General features: G+C 36.0%; 1 protein-coding gene across 1 annotated transcript in view; it reads right to left on the reverse strand.

Moving 5' to 3' along the window:
* Positions 1 to 12,961, reverse strand: part of FBN2 (fibrillin 2) — a 167,066-nt gene that overhangs the window by 41,712 nt on the left and 112,393 nt on the right. The window contains exons 27-34 of the mRNA XM_074931320.1: positions 11,981 to 12,106; positions 11,154 to 11,279; positions 10,241 to 10,363; positions 9,991 to 10,116; positions 6,000 to 6,125; positions 4,796 to 4,918; positions 3,263 to 3,385; positions 1,488 to 1,613 (exon numbers count right to left, since the gene is read on the reverse strand). Of these exons, the coding sequence (XP_074787421.1) occupies positions 1,488 to 1,613; positions 3,263 to 3,385; positions 4,796 to 4,918; positions 6,000 to 6,125; positions 9,991 to 10,116; positions 10,241 to 10,363; positions 11,154 to 11,279; positions 11,981 to 12,106 (999 nt within the window). The remainder of the gene's footprint in view (positions 1 to 1,487; positions 1,614 to 3,262; positions 3,386 to 4,795; positions 4,919 to 5,999; positions 6,126 to 9,990; positions 10,117 to 10,240; positions 10,364 to 11,153; positions 11,280 to 11,980; positions 12,107 to 12,961) is intronic.

A 12,961-nucleotide genomic window follows, 5' to 3' on the forward strand; every position in this document is an offset into this window, starting at 1 on the left:
ATTTAAGATAAAAGCCTAATATCCAACAGTCCTGGGTAAATTTCAACTGGAAATTTAAGGAAGGTTTCTAAGTACCTTGGAGTACATCCAAGGAATAACCTCTGAATGAAGTCGTGAATGTAACTTGTGTTCAGACAAAGCTTTATAAAGTTATGGAAAAGACTGTATCATGTACTGACATCTCAAGGGTTTTCTGAAGAAACTGGATGAATTATTTGTATTACAAATTATTGTACTAAATCCATGCTTTGGATTTTGTCCCTTGATTGCAGAAATTAGCTAAGGAGTCATGTTATCATAGGAAAAATTAATACACCAAGTTTAAAAGAAAACAACAAAAAACTTTTTTTAAGTATTCAGTACCCAGATCTTTTGGTTCTCCAAAACCACAATTTTATCTATGGAATGCTTTCAGACCTCTGCTGGAATCACAGTAATATAATAATACCAAGCATTGTTTCAAAATTCTTCAATTTATTTTTCAGAGCATTGTTGTGGACCAACTGAAAAGCCAAATGTTGGTGACCTGCTGTCCCAAGAATTAGAAACGCATTGTTTTTCAAGACAATGATTGGCTGACACCTATTTGGGGATTTTTATTAGAACACTGACATAACTATAATATGACAAAGGAACTGAGCTGCGCTGAGAAATTCAGTAAAGATGATTGCTAATATTATACTTGGTAAGTATTATCAGAAGCACCTGCAATTTTTCTACAGCTCTGATTCATACATGTACACCTGAATGTTTGAACATGCTAAGTTACGGACTGAATTTTAGATACTGCATCTTGGAATATGTTGTTAATGACTCATCAAGAATTTTAATTTCCTAAGATGTTATGAAGTTTCCACCATTAAAGATGAAATAAATTAAAAAGCTTTGTAGCACCAGTTAAAAAGACTTTATCTAATATATAGCTCTCTTAGAAAAAAAAAAAAAAAAGTAAGAATGATGTAATAGGGAATAGAAGCTGAATTGGACTAGAAAGAGAGTAATTCCTTTTGTCCTTCAGATGATCTGGTACAATATTGAGGGTGAAAGTGTGATGATAAGAAATGTGTTACAAACTTGCCATATATGGCAGTGATTTGCCTACTTCAATATTCCTGAAAGCATTTATTTTAAAATGAGGTCACAATGAAATTTGTGTCTCCTATGTAACATACTAAATAAACCAGTGATGAATACAGGATTTTCCACACACTACTCACTAATGACAAAAAGGAGAGAAATATTTTTAAAAAACAAAATTACTGTGCCAAACCTCTACTCTGGGATTTCTGGACAGGAAAACTTCATAAAAAGATCAAAGCTACCTTCAACATAATTCATGCTGCAAAATGCTTGAAGAAATTACTTATATGTGAAGAATGTGCTGAATATTCTGGTTCCAGGTTGAGGTCCTTCCAGCACTTCTTGTTATTTGCTTTATAGCAGCTAATCCAAACTCAGAAAATGAACTTGAAGTACCAGTGGCTTACCTTGGCACGACTTGCTGTCCAAGGCAGGAGTGAATCCCATCTCACACTCACATCGGTAGGCACCAGGGACATTCAAACACTGCCCATTTTCACACAGATTAATATTTTCTGCACATTCATCAACATCTGTGGAGACAGCAAATTTCTTTGAAACTACATGTTTCACTAGCAAAATACACATAACATTATTCTGATGTTCAAAATAACAGTGCTGTTGACTATTGTTAATATTAAGCAAAAAACAGACACCTGAAGATGAAGTAAACTGAAAGACTGCAGAAAAGCAAACAAAATGCAATTTCCAAAATTAGTCCTTTTATCTTACCAAGACTCCTTACTCCTTGTCTTTCATTAACAGATTTAATTTTTTTTTTAATAATGCACAGTTTTCAGATTCCGTACTATTAACTTTGACAAATAAGTTGTATATTTTGCTTACAAAGTTAAAACTTTGTCTCCTGGTATATATTGCTATGTTACTTTGACATACAATACATTCAAAAGGCAAATTTGCTTAAGTGAATCACACGTAGAAAATTATTTTCATATGCATTTTAGGAAATACCCTTTGAGGATTATGAACATTACAACTATCACTTGTGTACTACTAGGGATTCTTCTAGTATGCCCCCCAAATTAATTTTTTTTTATCTTAACAGCCATAAAAGAGTAGAATGACCAAGCAAGGCATTCACCATTGCAGTCATCATAATAACTCATAATTTTGTCAGATATGCTTATGATTGTCCAAAAAAATTTTCAAGATACTTTTTTCATGTTAATCAGTCCCTAGTATCTCCCGATTTTTAAAAGATCTGCAAACAGTGTGTGTTAATAATAGAGATGAAAGTTCTTGTTCATTAATCACAAATTTGAAACATAAACAAATATTTGGAGATCCTTATTCTGAAATTAAAAAAACCTTACAATACCCACCAGAAGACTGTCTTGTTAAGGTGTAAATTAATTTTGATTTAAAATTAGCCAGTTAGCTAATAATGAATGCATTCACATTAGTTTCTAGGTATTTTACTATTATCAGGATTTATTCCTTCAAACCTTCAGATTTGCTGACTACATACAGGACACGTTAGAAGTCAGGAGCAGAGAGAGATATTGTTGCATCTCCACTCTTTATCTGATAAAAACCACAGTAACTCAATACTTGGCTATTAATATTTAATATAAAATCTTTACATTTCACATAAACCTTTACACATCAGTTTATTTTGAATCACTTGCTGTGTGCTAAACAATGTTCATTATTTAATAGTGAGTATTTACCAACAAATTTAAATGCAGACATCATAGGCAATATTTTTTAAATTGTAATTTGTTTTTCTGTTTAATAAGTCCTATGTTAATGATTAAATCCTGCTCAACTAACATAGTGAGGGGAAAACAGATGATGCCTTCAACGCCAGAGACAGACCTGGCCTACAAGACGGGAACTGTAACAGAGAGCTGGAGTTTTTTCTTCTTGAATAGAGAGCCTGCTGCTGCAAGGAGCACATGTGCATTAAAAAAACTTGGCATGAAGAGGAGAAAAAGGGAGAAGCAGACAGTAACTTCATTCAACAAACGGGCCCAATTTGGCACAGAAATCAAAAGAACAATCAGTTGCCTCTGTTCACATTTCTTCAGCAGATGGGAAGTATCCTGATCTTAAAAGACACTTTTACATTTATTTGCACTTCAGGTTTAGATCAAATTTGCAAAGCTTCCATAAAGCAGAAACAATTGGTCACATGTCAGCTCTCACAGAAACTGCTTACCAGAACAAGCAAATCCATCCCCAGTGAATCCCCCCGCACAGGCACAGCGGTATGACCCTGGTGTGTTCACACACTGAGCATTCACGCTGCACTGGTGGGTCCCGTTGGAGCATTCATCACGATCTGCACATCAGGGGGAAAAGAGTTCAAGCAGTAACAGAGCAGTCAGCATACTTGGTTTACAATTAACTGTCAAGCTAACGAGCAGAACTGCAAAGACGATTTATGTCTCCATAAATACATGAAGTTCTCTTTAGAAGATACAGGGTTACTCTATAGTAATTTCATTTTAATATTTCTTCCCTTAAGTTAAAATTAATGGGATTGGGTAACATGATTCCAAGCCACCAGACAGAATTCAGCTTACTCATTACTGCCATACATTTGTAGAGTCGTCTCAAGGAACAGAAGAATGTGACAACAATGTAACCCATAAAAGTTAATGCAAGCTTTCTTATTTAGTTGATGCCAAGTTGGATGAAAAAAAAAAAAAAAAACCAAAGAAAAAAGAAGAGTTTTCTTCCCCTCAAGGGCATGTTTGATGGGAATGGCCATATGGGTCCATGACATAAGAGTCACACTACCTAGTGCTCTGGGCTAGCCAACAGCCCCTTCTCACTCATCTGTGGAGTGGTCTCCTGGAAGAACACTCTATACCCAGGAGCTATTTTAACTATACAGATGTTGCCAGGAGAACCTCTAAAGTTTTATCCTTCAAATGGGACTTTTTATTTACTTAGTAGAACCTCACATAATTTTAATTAAATGATAATAATAAAGATAAGGGGGCCTTGCCCTTTTTCTCAGATATGGCTTAAAAAGCTTAGAAGATCTGGCCTGAAGTAAAATCTCATAGTATGGTACTTTTACATATTACAGCAATAAAGCCTGATTCCTAAATGAAACTCCTCTTCCATAGATCCCAAAATGTTTGGAAAAAGAGTTAAATAGTGCAATCTTTTACACACCAAACTAAAGAATGAAGGCTAGGGGACATGATGCTACTCTAGCAGCCCAACAAAGTAGTATCAGGTATCCCATACTTCAAGTTCAACCTGCTCTATATTATGGCCCATAAACTAGCCATACTACAGGACATTTACATTAATTAATTAATTTTGAAATTAATTCAAAATAATTATCCATTAATTTTAATGAAATAAATTTACATTAATTAATTAACAGAATTAATCTTACTGTCAGGAAATTACAAAATAATTGTAATTTTATTTTTGAATGATTTTTAAAATCTTCAACATTCTAACACTTGTATATAAAATTTGTAAAATACATAGTTAATTCAGATGTTAAGATGTTACACAGACAAGTTTTTGAGACGAAACCAGTTCTTTTCTCAGAAAACCAAACCCCTGAAACATAAGAATCTTGCATACCCATCTACCCACAGAGTGCATCAGATATAAGAATAATACTTTGTTCCTAATGGAGTAATCAGTCACATTAAATGCTTTCATAAAATAAAATAAACAAAACAAATAAGGAAGATAAAAGGTTTGTTTTCTGTATACTTACCAATACATTTGATGCCATTTCCAACCCATCCTTCTCTGCAACTACATTTAAAACTTCCTGGTACATTGACACATGAGGCATGCATGTCACAGTTGTGAGCACCCATTTCACACTCATCCACATCTACAACCACAAAGTAAACTATTAGTATTTACATCAAGAGCAATGGAATATTAAAAATTACGTTCCTTTTACATTTTGTTTATTTCCATTGTGCAGGTTTGCAGTCCTTTAAAAAGCAAATGTTCAAGACTACAGAATAAGTCAAGCAAGTTACTTTGTATTATACGTTAATAAAAATTAGTGACAACCATTTTTTCATTTTGTTCCTTGTTTGCAAACATGACAAATTTAGTCTCCTCTCCAACAATTACTTTTCAGTTTGAAATTAAAGCTATTTTCCAGACATATTAAAAATGCTGATCTTTTTATGTCTTAAAATGGGATGAGACCTTTGGGTACACAGGCACGTTTCAGTTATAAAAATTAGCCCCAAGATTTTAGTAATTACAGAATAAATTCTTAAAGACAAAATTATAGGAGAAATTCTGTCAACTCTCCCAGAAGAATAAATTTAGATTAATTTAGCTTCTTGAATGCAGTGAACCCAGCTTGCATAAGACAAGGTACCGCTTAACTATCACAGGCACTTGCAGAGTTTGAAACTGACTGACAACGATTCTTTAAAATTTATTAGCATGGGTTGAAGGATGACATATGCTTTCCCTTTCACATCACGACCTTTTTTCATTCTTTCACTTTTTTTCTTTTGTCCTGTTTTTAGACTACAGACTTATTTTCTGCAGCTTTAGTTGACAGCTGAGTTCATACTTTAAGTATGTATGACAAATGAGTACTGATAAAATACTTCTAACATAAATGCAGCTGTGCCCACCCAAACGATGTTTCATACCACAAATACTCACCCAGTCTACACTGATGAAAGCTTTGCCTTTAAGATTACAGTTATGTAAGGGGCCTCTAATATCATATTGATGCTGGTCAAGTAACATATCTTGTCAAACTCTGGATACATGCTGACAAATGTAAAATGCTTATTCTTATATTTACTATTACGTACAGATACGAATCTCTGACTTGTGTGTGAGCATCTGTGCATTTATTTTACTTGAAAGCCAACCAAGATATATGCACCTGAAAGCCAACCAAGGTATGTGACATATATGCTGGAAATTTGCTTTACCTGTGCATCCAGTGGCTCCTTTCTTGACTGAGTATCCTAGCTGGCAGTGACAAATGAAGGAACCTTTAGTGTTTTCACACTCCCCAAACATACAGATGTTGGAATTCAAATCACATTCATTCACATCTGTAAGTGCACAGAAATTCATTATTAGTTAACATTACTGTCATTTAACAGCATACTTTGTCTTTCTGGAATACTTCGTTCAGGTGAAAATATCAGAAGCATAGTCCACCCCTATGACATGTGGTATTCATTAATCTTCATCATAATATATTTCAGTCGTTCCATTCTGTATTCTTTTAATTCCCTAAAAACGAGTAAGGATGAATGTGTAGTCCAAATACCACAGTGTTTTCTCATTTGTTTAGAATGCTAACTATTGTACTATGAAGTCAATTACTTCTTACAGGAATGACTTGAAAGCATTTTTGAAAAAAGATGTTCTTGATCAAAACATGTCTATGAATTTCTTCCAAAGAAGAAATTACATAGTAAATTGATTACTTCTTCTATACTGATATTATCTACAGGTTTCAATTTGCACATTTTGATTACTATTTAAAATTGAATAATGGTATATACAAGTGTGTCAATACCTCCAAATAATATTTGTTAAAATTATAAACTCTAGCAGTTTTTTTAGTAAGAATTCATCTTAGGAAAGACAATGAATCTTATGAAACAATGAAACTGGCATAAGAACAAACTAGACTTGGGTACCTGTCAAGCAGATAACTGAGGAGTTTCATATGAGTGTTCTGAGTCACACTGCATATGGCTCATATGGCCCAAGAGCTTTCAAAATACCTTGTCCAATATTTCCATTTGTCCCTTGAAATGATATTCACTAACAGTATTATACTGTGACTTTAAAGAGAGTCACTATACTGTGGATGAAAAGGCATTTCTGCTATTTGTAGTTCTTTTGAGTGAAGTAAGATGCCATGTAATGCAGCCAAAGCAGAGGCCCACATCACATATAAATTTAAAGTGTATGGAATATAATTAATATTAGCTTGCCTTAAACCCCAATATAAGCATGCTAAAACAGTGTAACTAGCAATAGCATGTAAGTATTGTATTATACTCTGATGGCACAGTCAGCCACAGTTTTGCATAAGAATGTGAGCAAGGAGACTGCCAAAAGGACAAAGAAAGATGGGCGTAGCTGCATGAAGGACATGTCAAATTCACAGAAGTTGCCAAAGGATGATATAAGCACAAGGGTCTGCAGATAGGCAGAAAAACCTCACAAGTACACCAGAAGAATGACTGGTAAGACAACAAAACAAGACCTACAAGGAGTAGAAGGGACCCTCCTTTTTGAGGGAGGCAATAGCATAAAAACAAAAGTATGGAAAATAGAAGAAGAAAGACAGAATCACCTCAGTTCCAGCTTTTCTTGTAGACAAGTGCTCAAGCCCAATCACCTTGACCTTTGTGACCTTTGTGACTAAGCAACACAAAGGGCTGGAAGCCAGAAAATGCAAACTACCCGCAACAGCTCTGTGATATTGTATACTTGCATATATGTTTAGAATGGGATTGTTAAAAAGTGACAGTTTTGTATGTGCAGTGATAATGATCAATAATGTGTAAGAACTGACCATTAGCAAATGTGTTGTTATTAAATTAGTTCAGTAAAATGTAATTCTGTATTTTAAAACAGCAACCTTTACTTCCCTAGTATATTCAGTTGTCACACTACGAGGCAAAGAAAGCTGCCAGGCTCTGTGTCTCTTCAGTTGCAGGAGCTGCAGACTTCTCTCTGTAGTTCTGCTTGCTGAGACATCCCTGGAACATGAGAACTGACCTGCTTCTTCCATTATCTCACTGGAAATGCCTGAACTACGAAGCATATCAAACAGGGATCTCTTAACACCACGAGGAACTTAATCTCCTTCTCTTAGTAGGTCATGGCTATGAGTAGCTCTGGCACAGCCTTCCATTTAGGTTTCAGGGAATGACTACGGATCATTGGCTGCTTTTTAGTACAGACATATCTATCACTCTGCTGTGTCATTAGAGAATGGGTAGCTAGGAAATATTTTAAACTAATGATCCCAAGTGTGTATGTGTGTGTGACAGAGTGAATTCCTTGTTGACAAGAAACAAAGTCCCTCTGATTGTGAAAGAAGCTGAAATAAACGTCAAGACATTTCAAGAGAGGAAGAAAAATCCAAATGTTTATCAAAGCGAAGGCTAAGTAAAAATGGAAGAAGAGGTCAATAACCACTTTACTAATGGTGCTGCTGAAAGCCAGTTTGGGAGAAAGTAAAGAGCAGACATTAAGAGCATGCTGTTGAGAATAAATGCTTCCAAAAGTTAGAGCTATCTCTGGCACATACAATGACACAAAGCCACCACAAAGGTAACATTCAAGAAGTCAGGATGCAAGTGGAGTGGGGAAAGACCCTTGCAGAAAGGTGATAAGTTACAACCAGAAAAGTTTTCCCACAACCATTTAGCAAAAACCAAGATAGTCAGAAGGAAAAACAGGGCATCAGGACTGTAGATGTGCTCGTGTCAGACTCCCTTTCCAGATACTTCAACAATTGGCTGCTCAGCATGTGCTGCCTTGATGCAAAATTAAGTTTCAAGACAGAGGTAAGTTTGCTACTGATGTCCTCTTGTTCTTTCAGATTTTACTGAGTGTTTGTACCGGGTGTGGCTGAGCCGGAATTGGTTTTCCCCTATAGCAGCCCTCACGGTGCTGTGGTTTATGCTGGGAGCTGGCAGGGTGTTGGTAGCACCCTGGTGTTGTGGCTGCTGCTGAGCAGTGCTTACACAGCACCAAGGCTCTTTCTGACACTTCCCCCCGCAGTGGGACGGGTGGGCAAGATCTTGGGAGGGGACACAGCCAGGACAGCTGACCCAAACCGACCAAAGGGACATTCCAGACTATGTGACGTCTGCTCAGTATAAAGCTGGGAGAAAGGAGGAAGGGGGTGGGGTCACCCTTGGTCCTCCGAGGCAACAGCTCCTCGTATCAGAGCCCTGCTTCCTGAGAAGGCCCGACATCGCCTCTTCATGATAAGGAGAGAATAAATCTGTTTTCTTTTTGGTTTCACACGTGGACCTTTGCTTTGCTTTGCTTATATTAAAACTGCTTTTGTTTTACCCACAAGGGTTGTGTAGGGTTTTTTTCCCTATCTTATTTTCTTTCCCCTCTTTGCCCTGTTGAGAAAAAAGGGAGAAGGTGGGGGAAGTAATAGAGCGACTTGATGGGTACCTGGCATTTAGCCAAGGTCAAACCACCACAGTGTTGTATATATGATGAAAACTTTCCGTTAGGAAGAAAACCTCTCCTAAAGAATAATGTAGTTTGTACCTGAATTGTGTTTTAGATTCTTAGACTGCATACTATATCTTCAACATAGGCTTTCAACTATAATACAAGGCTTCAACATTATTCTAGAATTCACCTAATTTGAAAGCTAAATAGTTCATAATTAAAGATCTGGTTAAAAACTTGAAGTTAAAACATAGTCTTATTGTGAGTTACACCTAAGTCAACTTTTTGTCTTTATTCAGATAGCTCCAATTTTACACTAGTTAAATGACAAAGATCATCTAACTTCACATACTGTCAAATAAATACAAGATATTGCAAATTTCCTTTCTAATTACTTATGATAACTTTCTGTAGTTGAGGGAATAAACTAAAACATTTTTAAGAGACAGAACAAAATGCTGGGGCACTCAAATAATTTCTTCTCAAGAAAGATGTTTTATAGGAATCATATAATTACAATTAAATCATTCCTATTTTTGGAACTATGTGATTTCATTCCTCTTTAAGGACTTTTCAAACTTTTTTCTACCCTTCCTGACATCCATAGTGATAGACAAGAAAGAGCCACAGATTTTTTTTTTATTAATATACAGTTTCAATATCCACTTTCAGGAGTAAACCCTGAAACATTAGCTGCAGAATTTTAAAATTAATTTAATTTTTAAATTAAATTTGGTGTATACAGCTACTTACCAATACAAGTTTTCATGTCCATAGAAGCCATAAATCCATCATAACAGAGACAGCGATATTCTCCTGGAATATTAGTACATTGCCCACCATCACAGATACCTGGACTGTTTTCACATTCATCAATATCTGGGAGGAAAAAACCCAACCAGATAATAATTTTGTCATTCTGGTACGGATCACCTAAAAGAATATCATATTCATATTGGCTGAAACACATGACGCTGAAACTTTTAAAGATATTAAAGCCTACCTGCACATGTCCTGACATCTGGCATTAGAGCATAACCATCACTGCAGCTGCATTCATAGCTGCCATCTGAGTTAGTGCAGTGTGTGTCACAGCCTCCATTCATTATCATACATTCATCAATATCTGGGGAAGCAACATTAGTAGTAGTAAGTCTGCTTTTATAAGGAAAAGTCATCTTCCTTTACCATTTCACTTAGCAGATGAAAAAGTTTATTGGTAACATGACTGTGAATTTTTATTCTCACTACTATCTCTGATTTACATTTTGTTCATCTTTCTTGCTTTCTTGCATTTTCCTCTGTTGTAGCAAGTGGCTACTTTTAGTTGTTGCTTTTGTTTGTATGTATTACTAGGGCTGTAAAAAAAAGTTCAAAACACAACATGTGGAAAGAAGGAAAAGTCTTGAGAAACTTATGTTTCATTAAAGCTTGAAATGTAGCACAAATTTATATTTTTGCAAAAACCCCCCAAACCAACAAATAAAAAAACCTCTCAATACCTCTGTTTTCCTTACCAAAGTGATGCCAACTACATGATTCAGTATTACTAGAGTGAAGGATTTAAGAGATGCAAACAATAAGAAGAAAAAGTGAAAGAAACTACCAACGCATGGGGCTGTTCTTGCTTAATCAATAAATCAGTATTTTCTGGTTGTTTTTAATGGAGTAGTACCACATGAATATTTTTTATGAAAGTATTCTGTGGAGTTCAGCACAGCAACAATCTTTTTATAACTTCTTTATATTTCTAAGGTAAAAGAAGGGTCCAAAATAGTTCAGGATATGCCTAACAGCAGACGAGAAGATGGTCCTGCTCAGTTTCAAGAAGAAGGTAGGAAATTAAATAAAACCAAGGAAGATAAAAAAATACATGCTCAAGCACAAATACAGAGGTGAAGGTGTACAACACTTGCCTATACAGCCTTGTCTATCAGGAGTGGCCTGGTACCCAGAATTACAGGAACACTGGTACGTTCCAACCATGTTCACGCACTTCCCATTTCTGCAGAGACTGTCACTTAATGAGCACTCATTTATATCTGGAAAAGAATCATTCATATCAACTACTTGCTATTCAGAATGCATAACTGCTCAAATGCCAGAGAAAGAGAGTCAAAGGTACTATTTTAAACTGGTGGCTTTCAGGCTTTTTCAACTTCTTTCTTGTTCTTAGCATGTTCCAGTTCAAGGTATAGAGCTCTGAGCAGTATCATTAAGCCAGTGTCCAAAGGTTTATCTTCCTCGCTTCTGGCCTGCGAGCATTCACTGAACAATCTGCTGGTTTAAACCAGCTCGTGAAGCAACTATGCATCAAACACAGAAACCAAAGAGATAACATTCATTATGTATTTTGCATTTTTTCCACCATTTTGGTGAAGTATTTGCAAAAAGGAGAGCTGCATTTAAATACTTTTTTCTGACTGTAGGAACAAAGTTCACTTTGTGCTTGTATGTATTTCACTTGAAAGTTGCCTGTGTGAGTGGTCCTCTGAGTTGCTAAATAATCCATAAGAGGCCTGGTGAAATACTCCTCTCTGAAGTCAACAGCATTAAGGTCACTGGACATTTTACAGGATCTGTTACAAGGCTTTAATTTGAAGATATTCATATAAAGGAGAAGCATGAATCTGTGTTAAGATACTCCTGAGACCCCATCCTTGCCAGAGACAAGAAGTTTTTATAGCACAAATGACTACTCTTCTTAGAAGGCTGAAGACTACTATTCTGAGCTGAAACTCACCTATGCATTCCTCACGCGACAGTGACAGCTCATGTCCCAGGGGACAGTCACACTGAAAACTCCCTTCGGTGTTCACACACGTACCACCTCTACACAGCAGAGGGTTGCGTTCACATTCATCAATATCTGTGAAGAAACCATGATAAACCAATACAAAATCATTACTAAGGAGCAACAAAGAAAAAAGCAATTTCAGTGTGACAAAATCTGGAGGTCAGCAATGAAAGGATTGTTTCACTGAAGCAGCGCTGCTCCTTTTGTCATACTGCACAACAGGGCAAACAAACTATACCTTATTAACTCTAACAATGGGTACTATTCCCCTCAAGAAAACCAGAAATTTATCATTCAAAATTAAGTATTCTAGGAGACACAGGACACAAGAAAAAACAGCAACTCTTTGGATGGTTGTCAGAACAATACACTAATGTGATGAAATTTTCAAAACAGTGTTTCTTAATGCAACCAGACACCCATTTATGTATGCATGGAAATTGCTGTCTTTGCATGCTGTTAACAGGGAAGTGTGTGTAAACTTTTAATTAAATGGCTATTCAGTTTGATAACCTCTACATATGCCATTCTGTGGCTGAAAAACGTGCTTGCTGCAGCTTATAATGGCAAACAATATTTGACTTACAAACCTGATGAAAACAGCTAACAGTACATATGTCGATGAAGAGAAATATGACAAAAAGATGTTCAAGGTGCAGGATGCACTCATGTTTTGGGGCTTCCAGGAAGCGTTAATAGCTACCTATTCTTGAAACTAGACTAATAAGACAGGCAGACTAGTATTATCTCATTAGCCTGAGAATTCAGCCAATATATCACTGGGTTTTGCAGGTTATTTACATGAGGAAAGAAACTACCTGATAATAGAATTCAACATGTCTTTTGCTATAATCCTGCTTGGAAAGTCCTCACAGCTCCAAAATGTTTTAATTGAACAATATGCCCTCCCTTTCTTAGTTCCTACAT

The sequence above is a fragment of the Athene noctua genome, chromosome Z (assembly GCF_965140245.1).
Source record: "Athene noctua chromosome Z, bAthNoc1.hap1.1, whole genome shotgun sequence".
In the NCBI taxonomy this organism is placed as follows: Eukaryota; Metazoa; Chordata; class Aves; order Strigiformes; family Strigidae; genus Athene; species Athene noctua.